Source organism: Temnothorax nylanderi, unplaced genomic scaffold (genome assembly GCF_030848795.1).
Source record: "Temnothorax nylanderi isolate EJ_2023f unplaced genomic scaffold, tnyl_v1.0 TNYL_tig0245_pilon, whole genome shotgun sequence".
In the NCBI taxonomy this organism is placed as follows: Eukaryota; Metazoa; Arthropoda; class Insecta; order Hymenoptera; family Formicidae; genus Temnothorax; species Temnothorax nylanderi.
In genome coordinates this window covers 1-27,614 of record NW_027249307.1, presented here as the reverse complement: position 1 = coordinate 27,614, position 27,614 = coordinate 1, and the positions used below count along the sequence as shown (strand labels likewise).

General features: G+C 38.1%; 1 protein-coding gene and 1 long non-coding RNA gene across 2 annotated transcripts in view; one reads left to right on the top strand and one right to left on the bottom strand.

Moving 5' to 3' along the window:
• The window catches only part of LOC139779842 (aristaless-related homeobox protein), a 65,280-nt gene extending 42,432 nt beyond the window's left edge, over window positions 1–22,848 (bottom strand). The window contains exon 1 of the mRNA XM_071718322.1: window positions 22,700–22,848. Coding sequence (XP_071574423.1) covers window positions 22,700–22,745 — 46 coding nt within the window. The 5' untranslated portion in view covers window positions 22,746–22,848. The remainder of the gene's footprint in view (window positions 1–22,699) is intronic.
• A 1,433-nt stretch (window positions 22,849–24,281) lies between these two features.
• Window positions 24,282–26,920, top strand: LOC139779849 (uncharacterized). Its single transcript, XR_011720034.1, has 4 exons — window positions 24,282–24,579; window positions 25,215–25,485; window positions 25,782–25,985; window positions 26,079–26,920. It is a non-coding gene; the product is annotated as an uncharacterized lncRNA (long non-coding RNA).
• The last annotated feature ends 694 nt before the right edge of the window (window positions 26,921–27,614 follow it).

The window sequence follows — 27,614 nt, the reverse complement described above, 5'->3', positions numbered from 1 at the left end:
CTGAAATAAAATCTCTATCTTAATTTTCTTTCTGTTACGCGATATTTGAAATTAAAAATACTTCAATACCGATTGTAAACAGTCGTGTAACGAGAAGTCATAGATTTATTACAATCAAGAAAAGACACGATTATAAACGTTATATTCCTGTCAATAATAATCGTCTATATATCGATGTATCGAAGCGGCGCGGCGGAAGTTCCTCGCCCCGTTCGTCCTCGCGTTCTTTTATTGCTGCGAAAGAATAATAATAGCGGCGATGCGTCGGGCGCGAATAAGGGCAGAGCTATTTTGCATAATTGTCGAAGAGTATACCGTCGGCGCAATCAAGAAATGAGTCAGCTTTTTGGAAGCGGCCGGGCAAATTTCACCTTGTAAGAGCCCCCCCGATGCCGCCTCTTCGCAGGTTGTTCTTAAGTATTAACTCTCGAGCTCTCGAGCCCCTTCGAGAAAGGGTAACTCGCGAGCGCAAGATCGTCCCGCGTGGCAAAAACTTTAATAGGCCTTATTACGCGTCGACCTTGCGCGATTAATTAAATATTCGTTCATTTATGGCGTACCGGACCGGGGTCCGGATAATCGTCGATAACGCCGATGGGTAATGAGCATTGAAATCGCCATTACGGTTAACGCAACGGCCAGATAAATGGCGAATAAATTAATAATTCATTTTTCTCTCGGCCACGTGTTATCCTCTCGCTTAGTTCTTATCTCGATCTCTTAATCGCTGGCGTTGTAATTAAGAACTTAGAAATAATCGTGCCAGGTATTTTATAACGAATTATTAAGTCGTCGTTATCAGAAACGCTAATAGCTTCAAATTGCTGACTCTATTATCAGCCTTAATGCGCGATATATACATGTGGCGTGCAGGATACATTTGCATCGCGCGTTTATGTCAAGAACGTAATAATAATATACTCTTTTTCTTTCTTACAACATGCAATAAGCTATAGAATGCTTAATTCGCAATAACTACACTAGTTTAAATGTGTTATTACATTGCAAATATTGTAATTTACATTAATTCCTGATGTTTATGATGTTTCTTTCTTCAGTAAAAGGTTTTTTATATTTTTTTTATTAATTTAAAAATTGCGAAAGATATTTACCTAATATAATTATAAATTCACAGCTCAAACTTATCAGAGAAAATTATTATTATATATTTCTTATTACATTGCATATATATACTTAAAATATGCAACAATATTTAATTTTTATATAATGAAGATTTTTTTAGATCTTTCAATCTATTACCTGAATAAGTTGAAGGTAGAGGCGCAATAATGTTAAATACATGTATTTTTTAATAAGTGCAACACATCAGGCTCAAATTATAATAATATGTGTATTAATTTCTAGTTCTTGAGTAAAGCTAATTTTCCACCTTTCCTAATTCTGTTTAAAGTAATGAACTTAATAATATAATTCAACAACTATTGAATATTTACGCTTGCGACAACTTTATCTTCCAGAATGTGCCGAGTAATCATCCGGAGCCGTACCCCGGACTGATGTAACTACATATTAACTTGCAACCTGTGTAAACTCGGCACGTAAATTCTAAAAGCAAATAAATCCAGCATGCGCGTACGCGTCCCGGGGGAAAAAAAAAGTCGCCAGGAATAATTAACTATCTGGCCGTTGACCAGATCGAAGCACGATGCCCGTCACGATGCGCGGGGCGTTTCATTAGTCGCGCCGTAGCGCGGCGGTTTGTTGAGCGAAACGGGGATCAGGTTTTCTACCGGTTTTCCAAATCCACTTACGCATCTCCGCCGTCGTCGGCGCGACGGGAGCCCGCGTTTCTTTCTCGCGACGCGCGGAGCCGTTTGATTTATGCGCGACGCTTAAGGGCCGATTACTCTACCTCAGCGCGGCTTTATCTAGTCATCAATCATCGGCCCGCAAGAAGTCATTCTCCCCCGTGCTCCGGCGCGGGCGCACCGTGTGCGATCGCGCGACGAACGTAAATACGTAAACCGCAGAGGCACTCGATATACGCACGCGGTGCACCTACCCGTGCGTTCCGTGACAAAACGCCTCGCGGAATTGTACCGACGTTTATAGAACGATCGCCAGTCCGTCGGCGGGCCTCATTTAACCCGCGTTGCGGGGGGTTAATTTGAAGTAATCCCGCGTTTAGCGAACGTAGAGAAGACTAATCTATCGACGCGATTGCGACTTAGCGCGACTATGCGGTTTAAACGCATATAGTTGAATAAATGGAACTCTGTCAGTTGAATTGAATCGAGTAGAAAATTATTTTCTTAGAGACGATCAATAAAACGTCGCGCTCTATAAACAATTTTCTCCCCGTCTCTTAGAATGTACTAGGAATTGCAGAAAGATATATAATATTATAATGTTTCTTGATTAGTTTCTTTTTTAAAGGCAATATAAAAAAAAACAATTATAGGAAAGATACGTAAGCATACTCACATATGTACGAACGAAAGTCACGCGATTTCGCGCCTAGCTGGCAGTTTTCGTGACAAGCTGTCGACGAACGTTGTCGCGCACCGTGAGCGCCCGTGACGGTGAGAGAGGCTTGTTGGGCCTTCTCGCGACCAGGCGCGATGGTACCCACTCGACGGGTCCCATTGTTTCACCTTTCCAACGGAATTCTAATTAAGGAGATCTGTCGGATAGCGCCGCGCGGGAGCGTTCTAGCGGCGCGCTAGAGGGTTATTAGACTTTTCCCGGCGATGTAAACGGCGGAGTGGAAGTGTCGGATAGCGGACGGTTGGTAGTGGCACGACGGTGGACGCCTGCCGAGACCTGCAATTATTATTCAATTTCCGTAACTGCGCTTATCTTATAACCCGATGTCACAACCGTGGCGAGAGAGCGCGCTCGCCTGTGTAAGCCGCGGCGGCAAAGGCTCGAGAACGAACGGCGCGCGGAATTGCAGGGGGTCGCAATTAAAGCCCATTAGCGACGGCCGCACATGTACGCCGTGGCTGTGAGTGTGAGAGGCAGAAAGAAGTCGCAATTTTCGAGTCGTGCCACGGCACCCTTGACATTCTTCGCGGCGAGCATCTGCAGCCGCATCTTTCACCGACCGACCGCGTTGACACGTCGTTGCTCTAACGTTACAAGCTTGTAACTGATGACTTTCAATATTTTTCAACGCATCTATGAGATATACTGTGAATATTTATTCTTTCATATAGATGTTTAAAAAAAAAACAACAAAATAATTTTTTCTTACGGCGAAAGAGCAGTTTTCTCAATTAAAATTACATAAGTTACGTTTTTTCTGAATCTTCATAAGAAAGTAATTTGCTCAACGATGCGAAAAAGACATTTATTTCTTTGACAGTATATCAAGAAAGGAAATCAGATAATTTGAGATTGTGAAAGAAGCGTTTTCTTTAAAATTTTCACACATAGAACCGGGGGAGAGTCTATAAAGCCCCTAATTAAAACTACGCACACGACAACGCTATAAAATGATGGAAATCATCGAGCGTGAATCTTTCCTTTTTTTTTTTTTTTTGACACCATCTAGTGTACTAAATTACTAGGTGTCGAGTTGGTAGAGTCTTGTATGTAATCCTAATTTGAATTCGGGCGGTCGAGCAGGATCTAGAGAGAGGCTCAGCCGAAATGTCGATAACCATCGTCGCCATGGTCATGGTCGGTTATGGCGACATGCGTCGCCTTCAGTTTCTTTAATCGCGTTCCGAAAAGCCGCGGAGCGCATCGAACCGACGCCCTGTGTGACCCCACGTGCTGGGTAAACTACCGCGGAATAATTAGTTGGGGTAGCCGTGAGTCGGCGTTAAATGCATCGCGCAGGATGTCCTTTGTCCCGGCGAGCGAGCCGGTGGAATTCAGATCTTTACTACCTACGTAGATTTTCTATGGGCTGTTGTCTATCGGTAGGTTCTCTACAACGTATTCGGTCGGAAAAAAATTATATTTCTGCACCGTTATGCTTGCACCGTTTCTTCTATATTATTCATGTGCGAATAAAAATAAACAGTAACAGATAAAACATATACGAGTTATATACATATTTATATGTTTAAATGTCTCGATAAATATGCACATGGAACTCGATTTCATTTCTTTTAAAATTCAGAATAAATTAAGTGGTACAGATGTCCAATTAATTTAGATCAGGATAAAAACATCCTAGTTTATAATAAAAGTTATGGCATATTAGTTTATAATAAAAGTTAATAGGCATATTTTTACGAAATATGCATATTACAAAATGTCTATTACGTAAAAGTTTCCTTTATGAGATATTAACGACTTGTAAATTATAATCATCAATTACAAACCAGTATAATTAATGTCTCGTCGGCGACTCGTCAACAAAAATAACTCGGTGATGTCTCGGACGACCAGACTGCCAGGAGCATTCCGACGATTCTTGAGAATCGCCGATTTCGATACGGGTCGCGGTTTCTCGGGCAACTTCTTCTCTCTCCCCGCTTCCTGGAAGCTGGGAGGATTAACCCGTCACAGATTCGGTGGAAGTCCAGAAAGCAATTTGTCTCTCTCTGTTTCTCTCTGCGTGACGCGTCTATCCTTCTCTTTTCCGGTCGGCCGGGAGAGGAGTAGCTGCGGGACTTTCCAACGAACCTGGGTGTCGGGTTCTCGGAGTTTCACGGTGGTTTTCGTGGCGCTATCCCACTATCTCTCGGAGCCGCGGTAATGTGCTTGCCTTGTCTTCGATTAATCCGAGTCCTCGGGGCCGCTGGACCCACGATACGCGCTGAGTCTTTCGAGTTCGTTAAAGAAGCTCGCCAAAATATTTTTCTTTCCTTGCACTAAAATCGATACGCAACGAAAATTTAAATATCGTTTTAATAGATGATTTATTTTATTATTCACAGAGAGAGAGAGAAGAGAAATATATTATCGTCTCAGTACAATTACTCGATTATTTCCAGGTAATTCTAATTTTCCACTTGATAGTATATAATAATTTAATCTATGTAATAAATAACAATGTCACTCTCATGCATGTTTTTGTAACAAACTTTGCACATATGAATATATTTATCGACGTCAAACGTATTCTAGGCAATATTACTTAATACTTTTCTACAAAACATATCAATTACCATTATATGATTAAATCAATGATTAAAATCTATTCTTAAAGTCTTATCTCTCTTTATAACATGCTTTACATTAAAGAGAGGTCAAAAATGAGTGTCTTGTTCCTCGGTCAAGTAGAGCGCTGATTTCTTCGGTGGAGGTCCCGAGGAAGAAGGACACTCATGGATGCCGATGAGTGTCCTGCGGTGTCTCCGCCGTGTCGTATCTTGCAGGATCATCGGATGTTATCTCCGGCCGTAGGAATGCGGCCGCAGGTACGAAAATACAAATAAGAACTCGCAGTGTCGACACTTCGAATTAGGATCGAGAGCCTTTTAGATCTTATCTCGGATAAGCGGCCGTCTGCGCGGCTGCCACGTGCCGCGACGCGAGCGGAGACACTTTGTAATTCCCGAGGGACCACCGACTATCAACCGCGACCCGCTCATTAACCCGCTACATTAATAGGCTGGCTGGTTTTAATCGGCTGCTGTAGTATTTACGTCGCGGCGTATTAATCGCGAGGTAACGGCGGGTGGTAATCCACAAATAGAGCGACAGGAGCGAAATGTGACTCTGTCGCAACAGAGCAAAGTTTAAACCGGTTATAGATCATGCGATATCAACCGAGAACTGATAATTACTAATGCAAATTTGCGGAGTTTCAACTTGTAATTAATAAATCGATTTTCTCGTTAAATAACGCTTACCATTCTTGATTAGTATCAAGATAAAGCACGCGCGTGAACTTCAAAAGCATGAGATTTCGAAACTGTTTAAAGGTACTCTTGCCCTCGAGCAAGGAGATACAAGCCTTAGTACACAGAAAAAAATTAATTATCTTTAATCAAGACGAATATATTTAAATTAACACAATTATTGTTTTATATATAAGCAAGAATATATAATTTTCTTAAAATAATTTTATATTTTTGTATTTCAAGAATACTTAATTTGAATATAATTGTCACATAAAGAATACAATATAATTATTTTGATGATAATAACATCTTGTTCTTTTTCCGATTTCTTCTTCTTCTTCATTGTAACATAATAAAATTGAACCAACATTATTACTTGTGTTCACGTAGAGAATATTGAATTTTAAAATAAGATTAAACTGTCTTTATCGTTTATAAAATATTCTTGATTTGAAAGTACTGTTAATATCCTCTATCCAATATTTTTTACTTTCCATTAATAAAAATTATTTCTTAATAATAAGAATATATTTTTCCTTATTGAATTATATATAATGCTTTGATGCAAATAATTTATCTCTTTGTTTAACGCTGTATAATCTCATTTTAAAATTTACGTCAAAAATAAAGATATTCTCCAAATAAGAATATTCTTTTTTTTCTACATCTTACATATTCTCCATTTGGAAGATATAAGCGAGAGAGCATGGCAGGATCTCGGAACGGCCGTTCCTGTTCGTCCGCGCGATATCGTACGATATACAGGAACGTGGCGGGTCCTGCTCCAGCTGGCTCAAAAGAAATGCCCGTCCCCGTCCCCGTCCCCGTCGCCGTCCTCGGGGTCCTGCCATTCTTCGGGACAAGAGCAGCTGGGGAATTCGCGGGCCACCCATCGGGCGTGCCTCCCGACGTCGCGAGGAATCGAAACGTTCCCGACAGGTTACACGGAATTGACTCGTCGCCCGCGAATTCCCGGCGCGCAAGAAAAGGAAGGGAAGAAGGTCGACGGCGATACGGGGGACGCGGACCGGCGGCTTTATGTTAAATGGATTAGACAGCGGTATGCGAGCTCTCGATGGATTGCCTTCCCCGCGCTCCCCATTCCCCGCCCGAGATCTCAGAGACCCCGGCGCGGTCTTCTCTCGTCTTCTTGGAACAGGATCGTCCGTGGATCCTGGCAGGCTCTCCCCGACTAAAGCCCCGGTGGCGCTAATTGCCTCCTCGAAGAGCAAGTTAATCGATGAATTCCGACGACGCGTTGCAAGAAAGTAATGAAGACCGTGACACGTTCGTCGACGAAAGCGAGCATTGTGTTGCGTTTTATAATGTAGATCCGGCCACACATGCACGTACGCGCACGTATACGTTTGTCAACGCGTCCGGAGTGCTCGTATCAGGGTTGGGATCTTCAAGTCATCGGGGGAGGTGCGCAAGTCATGTCGAGATAAAAACAGATAGAATCTTTACTAAACAAAAGAATTATGAGGTATAATACCCGCTAACCCATTTGTTAGGAAACTTGAATATCGAAAATCTCGCGTTATTGTGTTGGCACATAACAGTCATGAACAGTAATTTTTAAGGTACATATGTATGTGTAATTCTGTTAAATATAAATTAAAATATAGTAATTGTTTTTAAACCATTGTTTCTTAGCATGAAACAACGTCCTTTTAAGTCATAGTTAAATTAGATTTGAATTATTGAGACATAACTTTATAAATTTTAATTTCAATTACTAAGACATAACTTTATAACTTTTTATGGAAAAAAAACGTCTTTTGCGATTCTACATATACAAGTACTTTATGTATGGAATGATTATAATCAGTAATTAAAATGGTTAAAAATAGAATTAAACGGACCTATTGACCATGAAAATATTAGATATATAGAGTGCTATTTTTTTGCAATGCTAATTTCAAACTGAATGACTAACGCTCGAAAATTTCCATCCCATTAACATATCTACTGTCATTAAGTCATTATCGTTAGTAACATTGTTACTTAAATGTACATATATTTTGTATTTATATTCTTCTATCTAGTTATATATGTTAAATGCCATAATTATACGCTGCTGCTGATAAATAACTAGTTAAAAACCAACATACCTATACTATAAACGAACAATACAAAATATAAAATTCTAAGTAAGAAGAATTGTTCGGAATGAAATTTTGGACAAGATAGAAGGATTAAAAAATCACGACTCATATAGACTAAGATGATTCAATTAATTCTATTATTAAACACGAAGCGTAGCAAACGATCCTGTTTTACACCATTCAGGTTTTATTACTGCAAAAATTTATTCATATCTCCCTGCTATCTCGTTCCACCGTGTCGTGTTTCGTGACTTGTAAGTCTTGTAAAATATCCCGAGATCCGTGTTCCCGAAGAAGAACACGACGTCGACCCGAGCCCGCGGGAAAGAACATCCTAACGTGCGCAATCTAACGATCCCTTTTTATATTCCGCGGACTGTCCACTTCCGTCGAGGAGTGCACCATAAAAGTCCCGCACAGGTGTTCGATCTAAACGCGGCGACCTTCGCGGAATCCGGAGTAAGATTTTTCTTCGTCGCGGGCCCTTATAGGATCGAGGAGTCTGCACGCTGCACGGACTCTCTCTCCCCGGCCGCGGCGGTATAAGAAAGCACCCGTAAAGATTATCGAAACTGCCAATGCCGGCCATCTCTCTTCATGAATAAAAGAGGGAGGCGCGCGCGCCATTGACGACGACACGTCAGACGCGAGTTCTTGCGCCGATCTCCGTCCGGCTGTCGATTTCCACTCTGGCGAACGAGGCCGAACAGCGATTGTCGTTTTGCGATAATTGTTCGCCGATACCTCGCGTCTCGCAGGTATCTCACTGCAAGTATCATTAAGTACCCTCTTCAGTGCCTCGTCCTCCTCAATTCGCTCGCTCGATCGATCGAGTTCATCTGCCCTCCCTCTCCTCCTTCCCTTCGCTTTCATCCCTCGTGCTTCGATTCGTCCACTTTTTCTACGCGAGTATATCTCGCCCGATTGGTTGCTAGCCCGCTTGATGAAGACGTTCGAGCGCCGATAAACTCGCGGGACTCACGTCTTTAATCGCGTTACTCGGCGATTCCTCGATGTCTGGTCTATGCGCGGATAAGCCTCGCGTATGTTCGTTCTTGCATACGTTCTTCTATCGCGTGCACGTCAGGCCTGTTTGTCCAGGCGATCGCTCGCGAACGATCTGTCGCGACAAACGAGCCTCTGTAAAGGCCTATTTGTACAGTATACATGGTGGATATAAATGGAACGCCGAGAATTATATATAGACCGTAGAGATATAGACCGGAGGTCGACAAGTCCGAAGAAAGCTATTTTAATAGAATAAAATCTTGCGAGAGAAGGTCTACTACAATATAGATCTTCCTTAATCATGTCTATTTTATAACATTAATTTTATGACGCAATTGACATTAAACATTTAATTATTAAGTTTCCAGACGAAAAAGTAGTACAGTAACGATAATAGAATAATTTCCATATTTTATCGTTGTTTCGTCATCGCGCTTGTTGCAAAACATATTACAAAGTGTAAAAAACCTCCATTAATCTTCCATTAAATTATAATGATCGTGTTGCCACAACCGCAATAAAGTTAGAGGAATACACGCATATTCCGACTAATTAGTTTTTCCTAAAAGGCTATGTAGACATCCGAGCACTTCGGTATCTCGTTAAATGACGCGTTTATAAAATTTTAGTTTCAGATGAAATATATTGCATAGAAATATTGCTATCGGAATAAAGAATTTGCACGCTCTTCCTTCCTCTCGCACAGTTGGTACTAGGATGGTCGTTTATGCAAATGGCTGCTATTTTCATTCGCAAATGAGTTCGTAAATTAACGTATTTACGAGGATAATAATCGTCGAACTGGCACGTGTGAATTGCCCCGTGTTCTAAGTCGGCCGTCGCATCGCGCGTTTCCACAAACAGAGTAAAATTACCCGTGTATCTATAATTTATCTATGCGTGTGTGTCGGTGCTCAACATTAGAAATTATAATCTTACTTGTAACGCGCTCCGGGGGGAGACGGCATATCGGCGCAGCGCGGCGCGGCACGGCGCGGCGAGTTGCGCGATGAAACGGCTGAATTGATATTATCGGATGCACTGTTGCAAGGCTAATAGAATTAGCATAAATAATACGTTAATCTCCCGGCGAAGGCGATTGCCAGCACTACTTTGTTTTTACCTCTTGCTCTCGATAACACATTTAATGTGGAACGTAATACATAATGTAGAAAATAATTGTTAGCTTCGGAAATACACAGAGGAGCACGTAGTGGAATCTGCATCAAAGAGACGTAACTAAATCCGGATATTATTTAACAATAATTATTATTTTTTTCTTTCATGAAAAACAATAATTATTTAATGAACAACGTATGAAAGTAAAATAAGTATTACATTATTAAAATATTACAGGAATGCAAGCAGACGTAATAATTTTGGTAAAGTTTAATCTAAATAAAATTACATGTTAATTTATAAATATTATTTTTCTTATATCGCACACAATAAGTGTATACGCATATAAATAAAGTCAGAAAACAGGATACAAGTGCAACCGTTTGAATTATCTACATGACTTAATTAGAAAGGATTAAAATTTACCTCGAGGTACTTCACACTGAGACACACCAGGTTCGTGGATAATTACGCATAGTTATAAAGAAAACGTTAAAAGTATCGGGAGGGCGTGTCTGTGAGAGCTAAGGATATTACCCATATCCTATTTGTTCTTGCGTTGAACGGGCGTTTCCAAGTCGCATTAACCCGCGGAAACACCTGTACCGCTGTCGGGAAAGGCATTCGCATGCTTAAACTCAATTAGCTGACGAAATTTCATTTCCCTTGTTCACCCTTACCGCCGCCATATATGTGCATAAGAAGCACTAAAAAAAAAAAAAAGAAGAAAGGCTCAACAAACACGTCCTGGTACGCGGGTACTTTGCTAATGGGCCGAAACACAGCTGTCCGCGGAGGAGGCTGCCCGATGAACCTTGACCCTCCTGCGAGCCTTCAACATATGCTGGCTCGTAATTAAAGAAAATAATAAACGCGGCTGATTGACGGCATACGAGGCTCGTAGAGCTGAAATTGCTACATAAAACTTGATATTTTGAATAACAACGAAACAAGACGTTTGTTTTAATCGCGTCGCAAGAGAAATAAAAATACAGAATGCAACTGTCGAGAGTAGATCGGCGAAATATAACATAGTAATAAATTCCTAATGTCCGAGTAGAGGAGCGACTTATGGAGAATTATATTAAAAGAATAAAACATAATCGGTTTCAAATTAATATTCTTTAACGCATTTTATATAATTCGCGATATTTCACGTTTATTGCATCGTAATTCTGCTGAATACTTCCTGAAGTACCTCGAGCATCGTTCCGTCCCTCAGCATGACGACATACAGCATGAATTTTAACGAGCGGTACCACACGTTACGGTACTTACATCCGCGGCGCGACGTCGCTCGCCGTGCGCACGACATTTAAGTAACTTTCGAGAATCATTATCAATGTTCGCGGCGCCCGCGAAAAGGAAGAAAAAAAAAGATACGATTGGATCTTAATAGCCCAGGGTCGTCGATGCTTCAGAGGCCGGGCACCTCGCGAGGTCTCGAGATTGAAGACGCGCGGAGGGATAGAAGAGGAGGCGAGTTTATCGCGATGTATCCGATATGGGCGCGTGTGTGCGTGCGCGCGATTCGGCGCCGGAGGGCATACTTTTAATTTCGCGAGGCCCATTACGAAAAGTGATATGCACCATTCGGAAATAAATAGCCAGCAGCAGCAGCCGGGGCTCACGTGCTTTTTGTAATGAGCCGAAGCAACTCCCCCGAGCGGAGTGAGGGAGAGGGGAGGAGAGGAGGAGGTCAGCGAGGAAAATGAGCCCCGCCGTGGTGGCAGGTAGTAGTTATCTCCCGAGTGAGCTCCCAGTTAATGACAACCCCTGGTGCACGGCTCTGCCCTGCCTATCCCATGTATATCAGCTGTCTCTCCGCCGCGTCTCTCGCATCCGTCCTCACTCCTCCTTATAGTCCTTACTCCGCTCCGGCCGAGTTTCGCGTTTTCGTCTCGTCGTGGGGCGATTCTCGAGAGATTTCGTGCAAACAGCCACAGAAATGAACGTAGCTCGCGAATGTCGATGTACATTTTTCGGTACGAATCATTTAGCTCGGTTGTGCATATTTAATCATGCGTACAACCTATTATTATGAGAGCGCATACATATACGTACATGTATGTAAGTAAGTACATATTTAAGTTCCAGTAATTCACAGCTTTTGGCGAGAGTTATGCATTAAAAGAAGGTTTCGCAAAAATACTGTTACTTTAAACGTGTAATAGATATCGCGAAGGTTACCATTTTGCCTAAAAAATAAAAAGAAAACGCGGACATCCGCAGAGATGGCTGATCCACGCAGTCGTTTGGGCTCAACAAACCCACGAGTCCGAGTTCAATACACTATAATCTATAATACGGACACTCGCATACATTTACACATTACATATATATTTATATACACACCTTTTTGTGACCAATATTGCGAAAAATATTTTAGGAAAAGTATAGAAACAAAATACTAATCTAAGAAGAATAAGACTAAAAACACATATATATCGTATTTGATAATGAAAACTAAAGCTCGTTTTTTATTTACATCACATAGGGTAAATTGAGGAGAGACGCCACCCCATTCGTTAAAGTGGCAATAAAAATTAGGTATTTGAATAAAATAAAACAATTAATTTTTTATTATAAAGTACGTACCCTCTGTTATACAAAAAAGAACAAAAATAAAGTTTCCATACATAACAGTATGAGATAAAAAATAATAAACGACAAGTGGCTAAAGTGGCGTCTCTCCCACAACCTGTGGGAGAGATGCCACACTATAAAGGAAAAATACCACATAATTATTTTGCCTTGCTGACACGTTTTTTGCGTATATTTTCTTTTCCACAATTATTGCAGTGTGGAGAGTACATAGTGCATGTCTCGTGAAGCCATTTTAGGCATGAAGGACACTTAATCCAGTCTGCTTTATTTTTAGTAGTAAAATAAATTTCCAAACATTCTATGCACTTGTTGCTTTCATCTTCAATGGGCGTTAAGGATAGATCCTGGCGAGGAGACGATGCTGAATCAGTAGCTATTTTGCGCTTTTTTGCTACTCCTTTTACCAGGGCAGGATTTGAAGTTTTTTTTATGCTTTAAATTTTCAGGAGATGTCAAGACACATGCTACTTGTTTACGTTTTACAGTTGAGATTGGCAGTTTTGGAACTGGATGCACTGTCTCAAGAGCTTTTGTTGGACTTTCTTTATTCTCTGGCATGACTGAAAGCTGAGATCCAGTTTGAGTTTGAGTTTCAGTAGGAAGAACTGATAGGGGAGCAGTTTAAATCAAATCAGACATGGCAAAAAAATAATCAGGGATAATATTCGGGTTCAGGGGAAAAATTCCGCAAGCTGAGAAGCCTGATGTTGCATTTCCAACAGTAGGAAATGCAAAAAACATGTCATACAGAACAATCAAAACGAATGCCTCTTGATGTGGCATCTCTCCTTATCTTGTGGACGAGATGCCACACTTCACAGATAACACACCACGAACATAACTTGGCAAAAATACTGTGTAAACATGTTGAGAAGAAACCACATAACACGTAAAATAGTCACTTACTTTGTTATATCTCCGCTACGCTTGTAATCGGCATCCGTATGTCACTTGCGTGAAACTTTTGCGTAACTTTTTCGGCGAAATTGGCTTTAATACTTTAGAAACACGACACGCGATGTCACAGCCGACCGGCATTGATATGTTTTTCTAAGCGTCGGCGCCTTTATCGAAAAATGTCAAAAATATAGATGTCGCTGTTACATACCGGAAGATATAAGAAATGTGGCATCTCTCCCCACGTGGCGTCTCTCCTCAATTTACCCTAATTAAAAAGAAATTATGATCATCCTTTCTCTCTTTTCTTGTATCTTCCAAATAGCTTCGAGAAAATGTCTTGCCTGACGTCATGACACGAATTTCATGTATTTTATGATCATCGATCTGCAGCATCGCTGCATATAAACCGCTCTATTTCTTTCTGAACAATAATACATATAATGTATAATGTGCATTCCGCCTGCTTCAGGCGTGTCGTCGAGGTAGTCCAGACGTCTAGAGGACTCGTTCGACCGGGTGAAATTAATTGAACCTCTAAATAACGCTATTTTACGACGCGCCAGTTTACAGCATAAAACTGGATGTCGTACAGTAACACTTATTGAAGCAATTCGTCGCTCGATTTGTCACTTTTCCGTTCTTATTTCTTCAGCAAAACCATAGAGCGACCATAACTCCACTCTGTCCGATATCACGATTAAACGCGCGTGTACATGTAACGTTCTTATCAGTGACGCGAATTAACTTTCTTTTCCTTTCGAAGTGCAGTTAACTCCAACATTGATTCGCTCCATTTACCTCGATCAACTTGCAACGATACGTGTTTCGTTAATTGATCTTACAATCTCATTAAATCGTATTTACAATCTCATTAAATCGTATTTACGACTATTATAACGGTGATTTGTACGTTACGAGCACTGTTTCGTCATTATCTAAAATTATTTTTGCCCCATCAGAAAATATATTGCTTTGTAATCATACTGATATAAGTAAATTAACTTCTTGCGACGCCTACAAAATGCCTTCGTCAATGTCCTCCAGCGGAGGAGACGTGACCATCAGAGTTGCATATCAGTTTTTTCTCGGTAAATGCTCGTGACGATGCACCGCGGCAATTACAGGCGGTAAACGGGTTTAATATAATAATCAAACATTGTCGTGAATGATACTAACGACAGCTGCTGCTTATATTACGGGAAGAGCAAGTCGGCACGTAAGGCGACGAGTGTAATTACACGTCTTGCTCCGTTTAAAACCATATACTAGTTTGATTATCATTCTCATATCTTGCACACCTCCAAACGTATTTCTTGATATTCGATTTATCTCGAATCAATAGGATTTTCCTCAAGGAAAATTGAATTAACATTTCTTTTCCTATTTTGAATATATATCTTGCTAATTCTCAATTAAAAACTTTGTTCAGATAAGAGACTTTTTTTAAGTTTAAATAAAAAGTAAAGGATTTATATTCTATTTCTAAAATTTCTAAGAAATCTAAGAATTATTAATATCTTGACATCCTTATTGGAGAAAAATGTTCAATTCCCTTGATAATTAGATACGACGGCAGTGATATGTTCTTTATCAAGTATACGTTGCTAAATTTTTACCGAAGCTTAATGAGATTATATTTATCAGATATCAACGCAACAGTGTACTACGTGGCGGATTGGCCGCGGTAATTGCAATAATTTCTTTAATTATCCTTAATTTACGCCATTCGTCACGGTCCAAGTCGCCGGTGGTATGTCGCTAAATTGCGCGGAACGAACATTAGGATGTGGTCAGTTAACAAAAAGAACATTGAAAATAAGCGCGTGATACCGTAAGAAAATCAACTTCGCTTTTGAACGTGTCCGTAAAAAATAATGGAGATAATAATGCGCTGTTTGTAGGCTATAACCGTATGTCGTAATTGGCACGCAATATGAATTGTTACTTGAGAATGCGAAATGACTTAATTTATCAGTTTACTTAAAATTGACTGAACATTTGTAAAAGTATATGCTTTTTTTTTATTTAAAGAATAAATCATCCAGTGTTACGATTAACGTATAAAAGTAACGCGGAAATATTATGCGGGATATTTGATATGTCTGATGGATACGTAATTTATGCTTGTGAAATTTTTGCATAATGCGGGTTATGCAATTTTTTTGAGTATGCTGTTTAAGATTGATAAATATTCTTTAATAAGCGAGCACCCGATATTAAATTGATGCAAGTAATTTATGTCCAAAGGAAATTCTGCACGGCATTAAAGTGATGAAAGTAATTTGTACCGCAGGAAATTCTGCGACCGACACTAAACGGACGAAAGTAAATAATCGCCTTTAATGGGCCAAAATCATGCTGGTTATTTGCTAGCGTCGATTACATCTTAATGTCATATAAAGCTTTCGTCGATTATCTATCAATATGTACAGAGTCGTGTACGCTACCACCGGGGATTATTAATCTTCCGTAAATATAAACTGTCGAGAGTTCTCATATCAAGATTAATATTTTGGATATTAATGAGAGATTACTTAGTTAGGCTAATATACATATAGTAACAACGATAAAAATCTCGAAATTTTTACATGATTATTTAAAAATATTTAGGAGCGCAACCTACAATTTCCCATGCATTCTACAATTATCTCGCTTTTTTCAATTCGAAATTTTTTAACCAGCTTATTCACTGATATCCTTAGACTGATCATATTAAAACAAAAGAATTATGTGTTTGCGTTTAATTTTCTTGCGTGGCTATTGATGTCCGCGTATAAATTTCCCGCGTGCAACCGCGTCGTCCGCGCATTATGTATCATGATGTTGCAGATGCAATGCGGCGATAGCGTCGCACTCGCTAAATAACCCACAATCTGCCGGTATATCGTCGCGAGAAGCCGAAGGTGCGTCTCCCAACGGTCCGCTATTAATTATGCGGAGTAAGGGTACGAATGCGCTCGACCTAATTGAGTATTCAGATGTACACGTATGCATTATCCTCCGTGAAAAGGAGATAGGACCCGCATGTCCTCGCACGTCGCGTCGCTTTTTCGCAGGTGGCCAATGGGCGGATGTCGAGGCCCCGCGAGGCCCCCTTTGCCTTTCCTCGCCCCATTCAGGATATATGCCACCTAAACATTACGGGGCACATTGTACGCGCGATCGCTCGTAATCGTATGTAATTGCGATCCGAGTGTGTTTTACGGAACGTCGTACGGACGAACACACGCGACATTGCAATCCGCGCAATTGACAGCTGAGAGATGTTAACCGTTGCGCGTTTGATCGCGGATCAAGGTACACGTGCTTGTACTATGCGCCGCTATCGGAACGCATCTGGTGGTTTTTTGCGAGCACATATTGCATCAGAAATCATTAAAATAACTCGAATCGTTGAGACGCAATTTAAGTATATTTTAAGATAATATTCCCGCCGCCGTCTTTTTACCAAATATAAATACGCTATGTAAAGCGAATATTTTATTAATATTTATCCCGGCGTTTTACGATATCTACACTTCGTATGAAACACGAACGACGATTAAATGCAAATGATAATAATATGCGTGATGCATAATCATAGCGCATTATCATATAACTTCCATAAAGAAAATAACTTAATAACCATTAGTGTATCAACAAGTGATACAAATGTACGTGATTAGTTAGTGTACTCGCGTAGGGGAGACCGGGGCTAAAACGTCTACGGGGTAAATACGTCTAATCAAATATCTCGGAACCTGTATATTGTGCGAACTCGCTATTAACATTGTAAACGCTGCTTATAGTACCCATGTGACCAACGGAGTTTCGGCAGGTTACCTGCCGTGTTATGATTTTTACGAGGGCAAACGTGTTTTCGAAAGGTGAAAGTTACATTTTCTGCGCGTGGAAATTTTGTAATATCTGCAATAATATTTGCTCTCCAAATCTCGAGATACGTGATTATAAAGAGTAATGCATGCTGAACACGAATCCAGTGTAGTTTTTTCATTATCGTTGATGTCTAATATTTCGTGGGCGATCAAACCTGAAACTTGTGTTTGGGGTTAATCCGTCAGTAAGCAGTCCGGGTGCATTTCCAAGGCATTTTCGGGCTCATTGCATATGGAATATGGATGAGACGGGAATTACAACCGTTCAGATACCGAATAGAGTCATCGAACGTCGAGGAGTAAAACAAGTCGGGCGAGTGACTTCTGCGGAAAGAGGAACCCTCGTAACTATTTTTTAATAATGTTTCGCATAAAAATTTTAAATAAATTTTTATATTTTTCTCTTAAAAAACAATTATTGCATGTATCCTATTATTTTTTAGGATTAGATGTACGTATATGTATTGAAAATGCAGTGCAGACTGTTATACCCCGGCATTTTTGAGATTTCAATTTTTCCACCGTTGTCGTTTTTGCTCTATACCGGTTAAACAAAGCGACGTAGACAAAAATTTCCTATATAAATTTTGTAGCTAAAGGTTCACTCTTTACAGTGGTATACCACATTTAACTACAATTATTTATTTTGTTGTTAAAAATCGGCACCGAAAAAAAACGGACTGTTTAGCCCCGGTCTCCCCTACTCTTCTCAAGATTATTTCGAATAATCTAAATAAAATCTAATAACTTTTTTTAAATCTAATCTAACCTTAATCTAATAATGAATATTTGTTAATTAGTTAATTTTGATATATAAGCCAATAAAAATGTTAATATTAATACAATTATATTTAAAAATTATAGCGACTGCTGAATAATAATCTTTATCTGCCTATTGCAAAATTGGCTGCAAATTTATAATCTGCGGATAAGTTGCCTAAATTAAGTAACATGAAAATTTTGTATAAACTCGTTATTCGAAATTATATTCTTATGTAACAATAATGCAAACTTTACCCAATGATTAACGTATTAAGTTATTAAATGGAAAATATAAATTGCTATATTTCGCGAGTTATTAGCAGCGCTCGAGAATGGAAATAATATGTAATTGATATACGACAAAGAAAAAGACGAATGTGAAATATTCTGCGCGTGAGCACGTTATAAGCCACGTGCATTTCGCTAGAGCAATGAGTGATGAAGTTGAAATGGATGAACTGACAAACAGGAAGTTATTGAAGGAAATTCAAATACGTAGAATACGTTATATTAATAACGAGCAATGCAAATCGAATATTGCATAGGGGAGACCGCCGGGGCTAGAAGTCACACGGGTAAGTTGTCACAAAGCTTATATCTCACTTAATAGATTGAGTGGAATATTCTTCTTTATAGTGTAGGTTGCTCCTATCGTGTTAGTCGGGTGTACGAAATAGCTCGTTTCAAAAACATCGCGATTGTGATATTTACGAGCACTTTTTAAAAATTGGAAGTCGTGAGTAAATTTTTCTTGCCTCTATATTTTTATTGTTCCGTTGGTTTTTGGAATTACTAGTCGTAATTTCTTTTTGGTCATAAGAAATATTATAGTTTTAGATAATTTTTCCTGTATTTAGTTAACCGCCATTGCAACATAGTTTATAAATATAATTTTCTTTGTTCAAAATGACCGTTCAGGGTAAGTTGTCTCAAATGAGATGGGATTCAAAGTTTATGAGAATTATTATTCTTTTATTTATACTCAAAGATTATGAAAGTATTACAAAGTTTATGAGAATTATTATTCTTTCATTTACTCTAAGTTTATGAGAATTATATTACAAAGTTTATGAAAATTATTAATTTTTCGTTTAATTCATGCTGCAATATATTATTAAGTTAAATTTACCAAAAACTGGCACTAACTTTAATAAAATATTAAAACAGGAACTATTTCCTCTACATGACAATCAAAGATACATGACAATCAATCCAGAGTTATGTGACAACCAACTCTGGGTATGGGGTAAGTTGTCGCGATTTTGCTTAGAATTAAATAACTTTTTTGTGTATAAATATATACAAGTCTAATATTTTTTTTCTTACACCTAAAGGATGTAGCTACATTATAAAGTAGTATACGATATTATAAAATATTGCTAACATTTTTTTAAAAATCAGTATTTGAAAAGTGTGACAACTAGCCCCGGTCTCCCCTACAAAAGAATATTGGGTAATTATTTACAAAAGGGACATCCTCCCCGATGACCTTGACCTTGACATATGTTATCAAGGTCACCCTCCTGAGTGACCTTCAGAAGGTTTTAGCCGGCGGTCATTGTTCGTTAAAAAGTTATAAACAAAAAAAGTTTGAAAAATACAGCAGCTATTTTAAGTATTGGAAGGCATAAATGACTAATATATATGTCGAAATAGTTCACGCATACACTTTTCACGCGAGACGAGTTGTCACATGGGTTCGTGGCGCGCTTTACAAGCTCGTTCATATATACATACATAATGAAACATTATATATAGAGTGACGCGCTTTAAAAGTATTTAAGTGTTTAAACCGTGTCACTAACCTACATAGGTTAGATGACGCGCTTTAAAAGTATTTAAGTGTTTAAAGCGCGTCATCTAACCTATGTAGGTTAGTGACGCGCTTTAACACTTAAATACTTTTAAAGCGCGTCATCTAACCTATGTGGCACCTCGTTTCGCGTGGAAAGTGTATGCGTGAACTATTTCGACATATATATTAGTCATTTATGCCTTCCAATACTTAAAATAGCTACTGTATTTTTCAAACTTTTTTTGTTTATAACTTTTTAACGAACAATGACCGCCGGCTAAAACCTTCTGAAGGTCACTCAGGAGGGTGACCTTGATAACATATGTCAAGGTCAAGGTCATCGGGGAGGATGTCCCTTTTGTAAATAATTACCGAATATTGATTATATTGCTTAAACTATTTAAAGTTATTTGAATTGATTTAAAATTTAAATGATTAGAATACTTGACTATCGCGTTTCACGTCGATACTTTTATTTTATTGTCCATTTTTTTCGACAGCATGAATTATTATGTTGATCAGCACAATTAATGTACAAGAAATTCAAACTGACACAAAAAATTCCGTATAATCTAAATTAATGTTAATAGATACAAGTATGCCGTTAATTTTTATTATTGACAATACAGATATCATTTTCTGTAATATTTGAACTTACTAAAGTCATTCAGATTTAGATCAACACGATACGCTGAATTTATTTACATTTGGATATTTAATAAACGAGCTCATTTACTTTGAAATTAACAGTTCACAATTGACATTGTTTATCGTCTGCTGATGGCTTTACTCGCGCAGGGAATGCATTTCAAAATGATGCACTTGTGCATTCGGAATAAATTTGCACGCGATTGGCCGAGCACATATACATTGCATGTTCGTTATAGGTACGCGTAAGATGTAAGTGCCTGACGGTCGATTTGACACGGCTGCTAACGGCTTTAGTATCAAGGACCGTCATTGTGAAGAAGCGAAGGAATTTCAGGAAGGCTTGTAAAAGGCTTCGCCGAGGTTTCCTTAATAAGATCGCATGATTGATTGTTAAGATTTACATGATGACAAATACAGATAAGGCGTATTGATATTGAAGCTATTGGCGTCAATCAAGATGTCATACAATTATCGTACGTCAATTTAATGGCGTATTTTGCAGATTGAGCGGAAAATTTCAATGTATTGAAAATGTCGGGACTACACTAGTTTTATCAAAAATTGTCAAAATTAGCTAATGATAGTTCCGCATAAAGTTCTACATTTAAGATCCATAACGGCGCTTACATATGTACGATATGTCATCTATACTATATAATTTTTAAAAACGATATTAATTCTCTGTCTACTCAACTGATTTGGTCATTTTTTTACGTGCAGGTACCACACATACATCAATTAATTGATATTAATAAGTTGATTATAGCAAATTTTTTACATATATTAAATATCTATAAAGTATCTAATTCCATTTTAATAAAAATTTAAATGAATAATTAAACTTTGAAAAAAATCATTAAGCACACCAACATTAAATTTAAATTTACAGAATAAAAATAATCGTTATTTTGTGATCAAAAAATGAAACTTGTATTTATTACCTATTGTTTTTTTCTATATTTTGCGTCTTTAAAAAAGAATTAATTTTAAGGAATCAAAGAAAAATATATCTCGACGCATCTTTATGCCGGACATTTGTCTAGACTTGTTATAAAATATTATCGTTAGAAAAATTCTTGATTTATTAAGATCGGTTTATTGCTCTTGAGACTTAAAAGTTTGGCAAAAGGTATCAATAGAAGAATAATATATAAACAAATTTATATTACGCGAATACTTTTTCGAGCAAACCTTTATTCTTTAAATAAACATTAAATAGTATGATAATAGTTAATTCATTGAAAGTAATCTGAAATATATAAGGAATAAATATTTGTGTGGTATAATATTTAATAATGTAATATTAAATATATGCATCATATTAAAAGAGTCATTAACCCTTAAATGCCACCCTGGGGTCCAGCGGACCCCAACCCTTTAGATCGATATATTTTCAAATGTTTCCCCCAAAAATGGAGCTCATGCTCCCATTGATGAAAGTTGAGTGATTGACCTACCCGCTTGTACACTTAGCAGTACTCAGTTTACTTAATTTTTTATACTATGTTGAAATTGAAATTTTAACAATATAAGCATTTTATTCTCTTTTCTAAGCCTTGAACAACATTGAAAATAATTTTCATAACTAAATATCAAAAAATCAATGAGTAAGGAGACATTTTTCATGCTGGGGTCTTTTAGACCCCATGTGTCATTTACGAGATTCTTGAGAGGTGGGGCATTCAAGGGTTAAATACGTATTTCGTACAGCGATGACGAATTGGTTGGTAGACGACGCACGGTACCTGGCCGAGCTTTTGTTTATTTTTTTGTACGGCATACCTACTATACAACGCGCGTTCACCTTGTAATCATTCGCGCGCGCGGCGAGACTCGAGCAGGTAATGTAACGAACATGTGTCGTTACATTACTCCTCGGAACGCGATCGCAACGAGTATTAGAAATTGCTAAACGTGATCATTTTCTACAAATAATTAAACGATATTGTCCCGCGCAACTCTCGTGATTCAATTCATAAATATATCAAAACGATATCTATTTATCGAAAGCGATAGGAAATGAGAATTATAAATTGTTGTTCCGTTACTTAACATTTACGGACGATAAAATTATTTTACTAACGGCACATAAATTCATACATATCTTACGTCTGCTTCGAATCTTTCGCCAATCGAAATGCAATTTGCCCATCATTTTCGGATCGAGCACGGAGTGTGTAATCGATATACGCGAGCAGCTCTCTGTGTAGCATCGTATTATCCTTCCGAAATATGATCGTCCCTTACGATATCGAACATCTGCATGATTAATAAAATCTCTTAATTAAATCTTTTAATTAACAATCCATAATGTACCAAAGGGATGTTTATTGAAACAAGTATTTCGCACAATTTATTCGTTTACATCTAGTACCAAAGCGATGAGGGCTGGATATTGCAAATTGTTATCTCACGCAATATTTTTCGGATGATAGAATATATCACCCGAATTGCGCGATAATCGCCTTTTCGTGATTAGTGCGTAAGTAACCGCGTTTTCACGAGTGTTGGGCGAGTGCCACAAAAGGAACAAAAAAAAAAACAGAGGGACTTGAGAGGAGAAGGCGACTCGAAAAGACATCGAGTAAGAGAGAGACGAAGCAACCATTAGGTAAATAACCCATTATTTATTTGTTATTTATTGCTTGCGAAATTAGCCATTTGTAATCATTTTGTGCGCGTAATTTAAATGTCACTTTGTGCGTTACTATATAATTTAGATATATGTCTTCCTACTTTTATCTATACGTCTTTCTACTTCATGTCGATCTATTTTACGGATTAATGTAGTGTTAATGTAGTATTACTGCGTTGCTGTACGCCGTATCAATGAGTGACAAATTACATTTTGTTCTAACTCGTAACATAATAAATCTATAAAAATAATATTAGACATGCATAAAGTGTATATAGACATATATATGAATCAAGTTAACAGCATAAAAATAATGCAAATAAATATATTAAAATTTAAGTATGTGTCACTTTATTTTTCTTTCTTTTATCCAAAAATTCTTTAATATTTAATATTTAAGGTTTGCGTTTTGCCTCTCTCGGGGATTACAAAAATTACATGAACTGATATCAGAAAAGTGCAATACTCAGAAATTTTGATAATATGTATCTATCATAAACAAAAGCAGAATAGGAAATATTTAATAGTTGCTACCCTGGTAGAAATTGCCTTGCCAGCGCCACGACACTTGTCAGCGCCATGCAAGTTTGCCACGCCACAGCCTTATCCTAAAAAACTGGAAAGAGCCATATCAGGGCCATGTCCGCGCCTAATATGGCATTTACATAAAATTGAACGGGCGCAGGTCTGGATTTGACTGAGTTTCTAATGCGATCCACACTTGCGCCACATTAGGTGCTGTCGAGATTCTTCTCTTTGGCTTCTAGATCGACTTCTTAATTGTTTTAGAAATTATTAACATATGTACGTATGTTAAAATTGAGACAGGATTATTTTATCCTTCACCTGCCGCGGCCGGGGTTCTTCGGCTGGCAGGGCTCTACTAATTTATCTGGCAATAAATGATAATAAATAATAATAAATAATAAATGATAATAAATAATAATAATAAATAATAAATAATAATAAATAATAATAAATAAATGGTAAATAAATAATTTGGTTCGGCAATAAATAATAAATAATTAAATTGGGCGCTAATCAGTTTTAGAAGAACTGATAGGCTACAACTACATCTATCGTAACGCTGCTGACAGCACTGCGCGGGGATATATCGCGGGCCTGCGAGCCCGTCCCTAATTGGCCCGCGCTATCGCGCCGAAGGGCCGCGCGCCTGGGAGGGGCGCGTCGCACGTCATCGATTCCTCTATCGAGCGCATTTTCGCGGTCGTTCTCCGGCGTTGGCACGTAAAAATTTTGGAGGTTATCGCGCCGTTATCTGCTGCTGGCTGCCGAGACCCGAGACCCGAGCCCGGACGGATACGAGCCGATGTGAAAGAAGAACACATTTTCGGTGAGGTTGCCGTGAACATTTCGCGTGAATAAAGCCACGACACCGCCCTCCGGGTCGCGTTCTTGCTCGTACCGACTCGTACATAATTCGCGTTAACTGCCGAGAAGGCTTACTTTGGTGTTGGTGGTCGGTATGGAGAGCGAGAGGCCCCGGGATAGTCTCGTTGGCTTCGGGGGATCGCGGATTGAGATTGCAGGCTCCTGGAGATCGCGACCGTGGAAGGGACGCAGGCGACTACGTGGCAGCGACCTGATTTCGAGATCGCGAATCCACCATTTCTCGCGTTTTTCGTGCTTGCAACCGCGTGTACCATTTCGTGTATTATTTTGCGTCGTAATTAGTGTTGCCGTGTACTAGAGTTTGATTGAGAGTGTCGCGCGTGTTAAGCTTCGGAAACGTCACCCGGGTACCCACGGGTATACTCTCTTCTCCTTCTAACTCGCTGAGATAGAAAGAGAGCGGAGTATTGCTCGTGTGCACTCGGGTGATGTTTCCGAACGCAGCCTTATACCGGTGCGATATTAATTTAGATTTTGTGCCCTGCATCTAATTTTTCCAAATTTTTTCTTGTTGCTATTAAGTGTGACCAACATCATCAGTGTCATGTAAGGGATAATTTATACATATTTATACAGATGTCTGAAAGCGACGACGGCGAAAAAATGATTTATCGATTTAAAATTGTGAGATTTGTTAAACGTGGGAGAAAAGGTCTCACGAAAGAAATTGATATTGTCCCTTCAGCCTGGATTGACTGAGACGAGAAAACAAAAAGATTAAAAGTTCCGTTTCTTCCTCCTCCATATACAAAAAAGAACATCAATGAACTCCACGATATGGTGAAACAAGAATCTGAAGTACCAGACTCATGGCCATTCTACAATATTGACATTGTTGGGCAAGCAAGTATGTAGTATGTACAAATAATATTTCCTTTTTTTTTAATAAAAGAACCTTATGAATATTATATCCGAACTGACAAAGGTGTTCACAGACTAGCTCGATCCAACAGATCACAGCTAACGCACATAATGGTGATGCACAAAAATTAAAACTAAATTCTAAATCTATAATTAAATTGCGTCGATCTGTAAATGCCTTTATGTAGTTAAAAATTTTATTTTAATTAAAAATGGTAAACTAATTAACTTATAGGTTTCTATTAATTAATCGCAATAAATGTAATAAAATAATTATTTCAGAGACATTCACAGAAGCTATGGATCGTTTGATACTTCTTGGTCGAACTGAGACTGCTTTTTCGCAAGATTCGGAAGACGACGAAGAAAAAATAAAAAAAGCAGAGACAGTTTACCGACAACAAAAGTTGGAAAAAAATGTAGATGAAATTAAAAATCTTTTTAATGAAATTCCTGTGTTCACAAAAAAATCTTGCAGTCAGTCAGGTTTGATGCATTTTAAAATGTAGAATAATATTATTTAACTTAACTCCAACTAAACACAATCCAGGTTTTAATATTATATTATATTAATTGTAGATAAAAATAAATCTGCTATGAAGTCATCAAAATTGTCGGAGAAGAAGTTTACGGCTGTAAGGTCAAAATTATTGGAGAATAATGTTACGGAAAAAAGTATTATTGTACCAACTGCAAAAACATCTGAACCAGAACCAGAATCAGAACTATCAAATAGTGAGTTTTTTGTTCTTTATTTTGTTCTATATATTTAAAATTTATTAAAAATGTGTATCGTGAACATTATTTTGATTATTATTTTCAATGAGTATTTATATGACTCAGCTAATGAAGCTGAGCATCATATCGCAAGCAAGCTTAACTTGACTTCGACAAAATGATATTTATAAAACGAACTGTAGTAAATCTGCGGGGTAAGGACCTACGGAGAGTCGCACCTTAGAGACTATTTCTGCGTTCTATTTTCGTTTAGTTTAAAGTACAGTCTTCTCGCTGCTTCTGCGTACTTACTGCAATCAGTAATTAATAGTCGACGGACACATACACTCGACTACCTTTTTTTCCATTGATAGACAAAGGGAGACGCGAGATGCGCTCAATTGCGTTTTTTCTTCCAATTTCATAAATTGCTCCATTTTTAATTTTTTATTAAAATTTAATTTTATCGATTTCTGTACTGGGGTATACCACTGAAATTCTATCATGAACTTTTACAATAAGATAGGATGAGCTAGAATGTATTTAGGTGTACTCGCGAATAAAGGCCTTATAGTTATAGTGTTAAGTGAAAAGAAGTACAAAGTATTTGTTTTTTATCTGGAACATAGAAAATTAATAATTGTAAAACTGTCGATGTAATAAGACTGCGATTATTTGCCAAATATAAGGTATTTTATTTTTAATTATAATGGTGTCATTTTATCACCCTATTGAACTTAATACCACTTCCTTTATCTCGTTGATATAGAGTCACGTTTGTCATTGTATACATATTTATTTTCATGTTTCCTAATTTATGAGATAGTAGTTAATTTAGGAGTAGTAAATATTATTAGTTCAATTGACAGTCTGTTAAAAATAACTAATTAAATGAATAATCTTTAAATAAATGCATTATATGGATTTAGAAATTGTACCTTATTGGCGCCATGTTAGCGCCATACACGTGCCACGTTAAAAACTCGCTAGTCCCATGTCTGCATTATGATAGTACCTTACTGCCGCCATGTTAGCGCCATGCCAGCATCACATTAGATCTGTGGCGCTAGCGGGCAAAACGTGACGTTTCGAGGATGGCGCTTACCAGCGTGCCATGCCAGCTCCTGAAGTGGCAGTGTGGCACGCTGGTCAGTGCCATGCAAGCGCCCAGTCAAAATTTCTACCAGGGTAGTTGATTAAACTTATAATTAACGAAAAAAAGCAGTAGTAATTATATTTAACATGTCAATTTTATTATAATCTTTCATAGCCCATCCATTTATACTGATAACTTGATTTATTTCATTTAAAAAGTAAAATGTCTTGTGTGTGTTGTACGAAATTTAATTAATATTTTATCTAACTTCATTCAACAAATTATTAATCAATACCAGGATT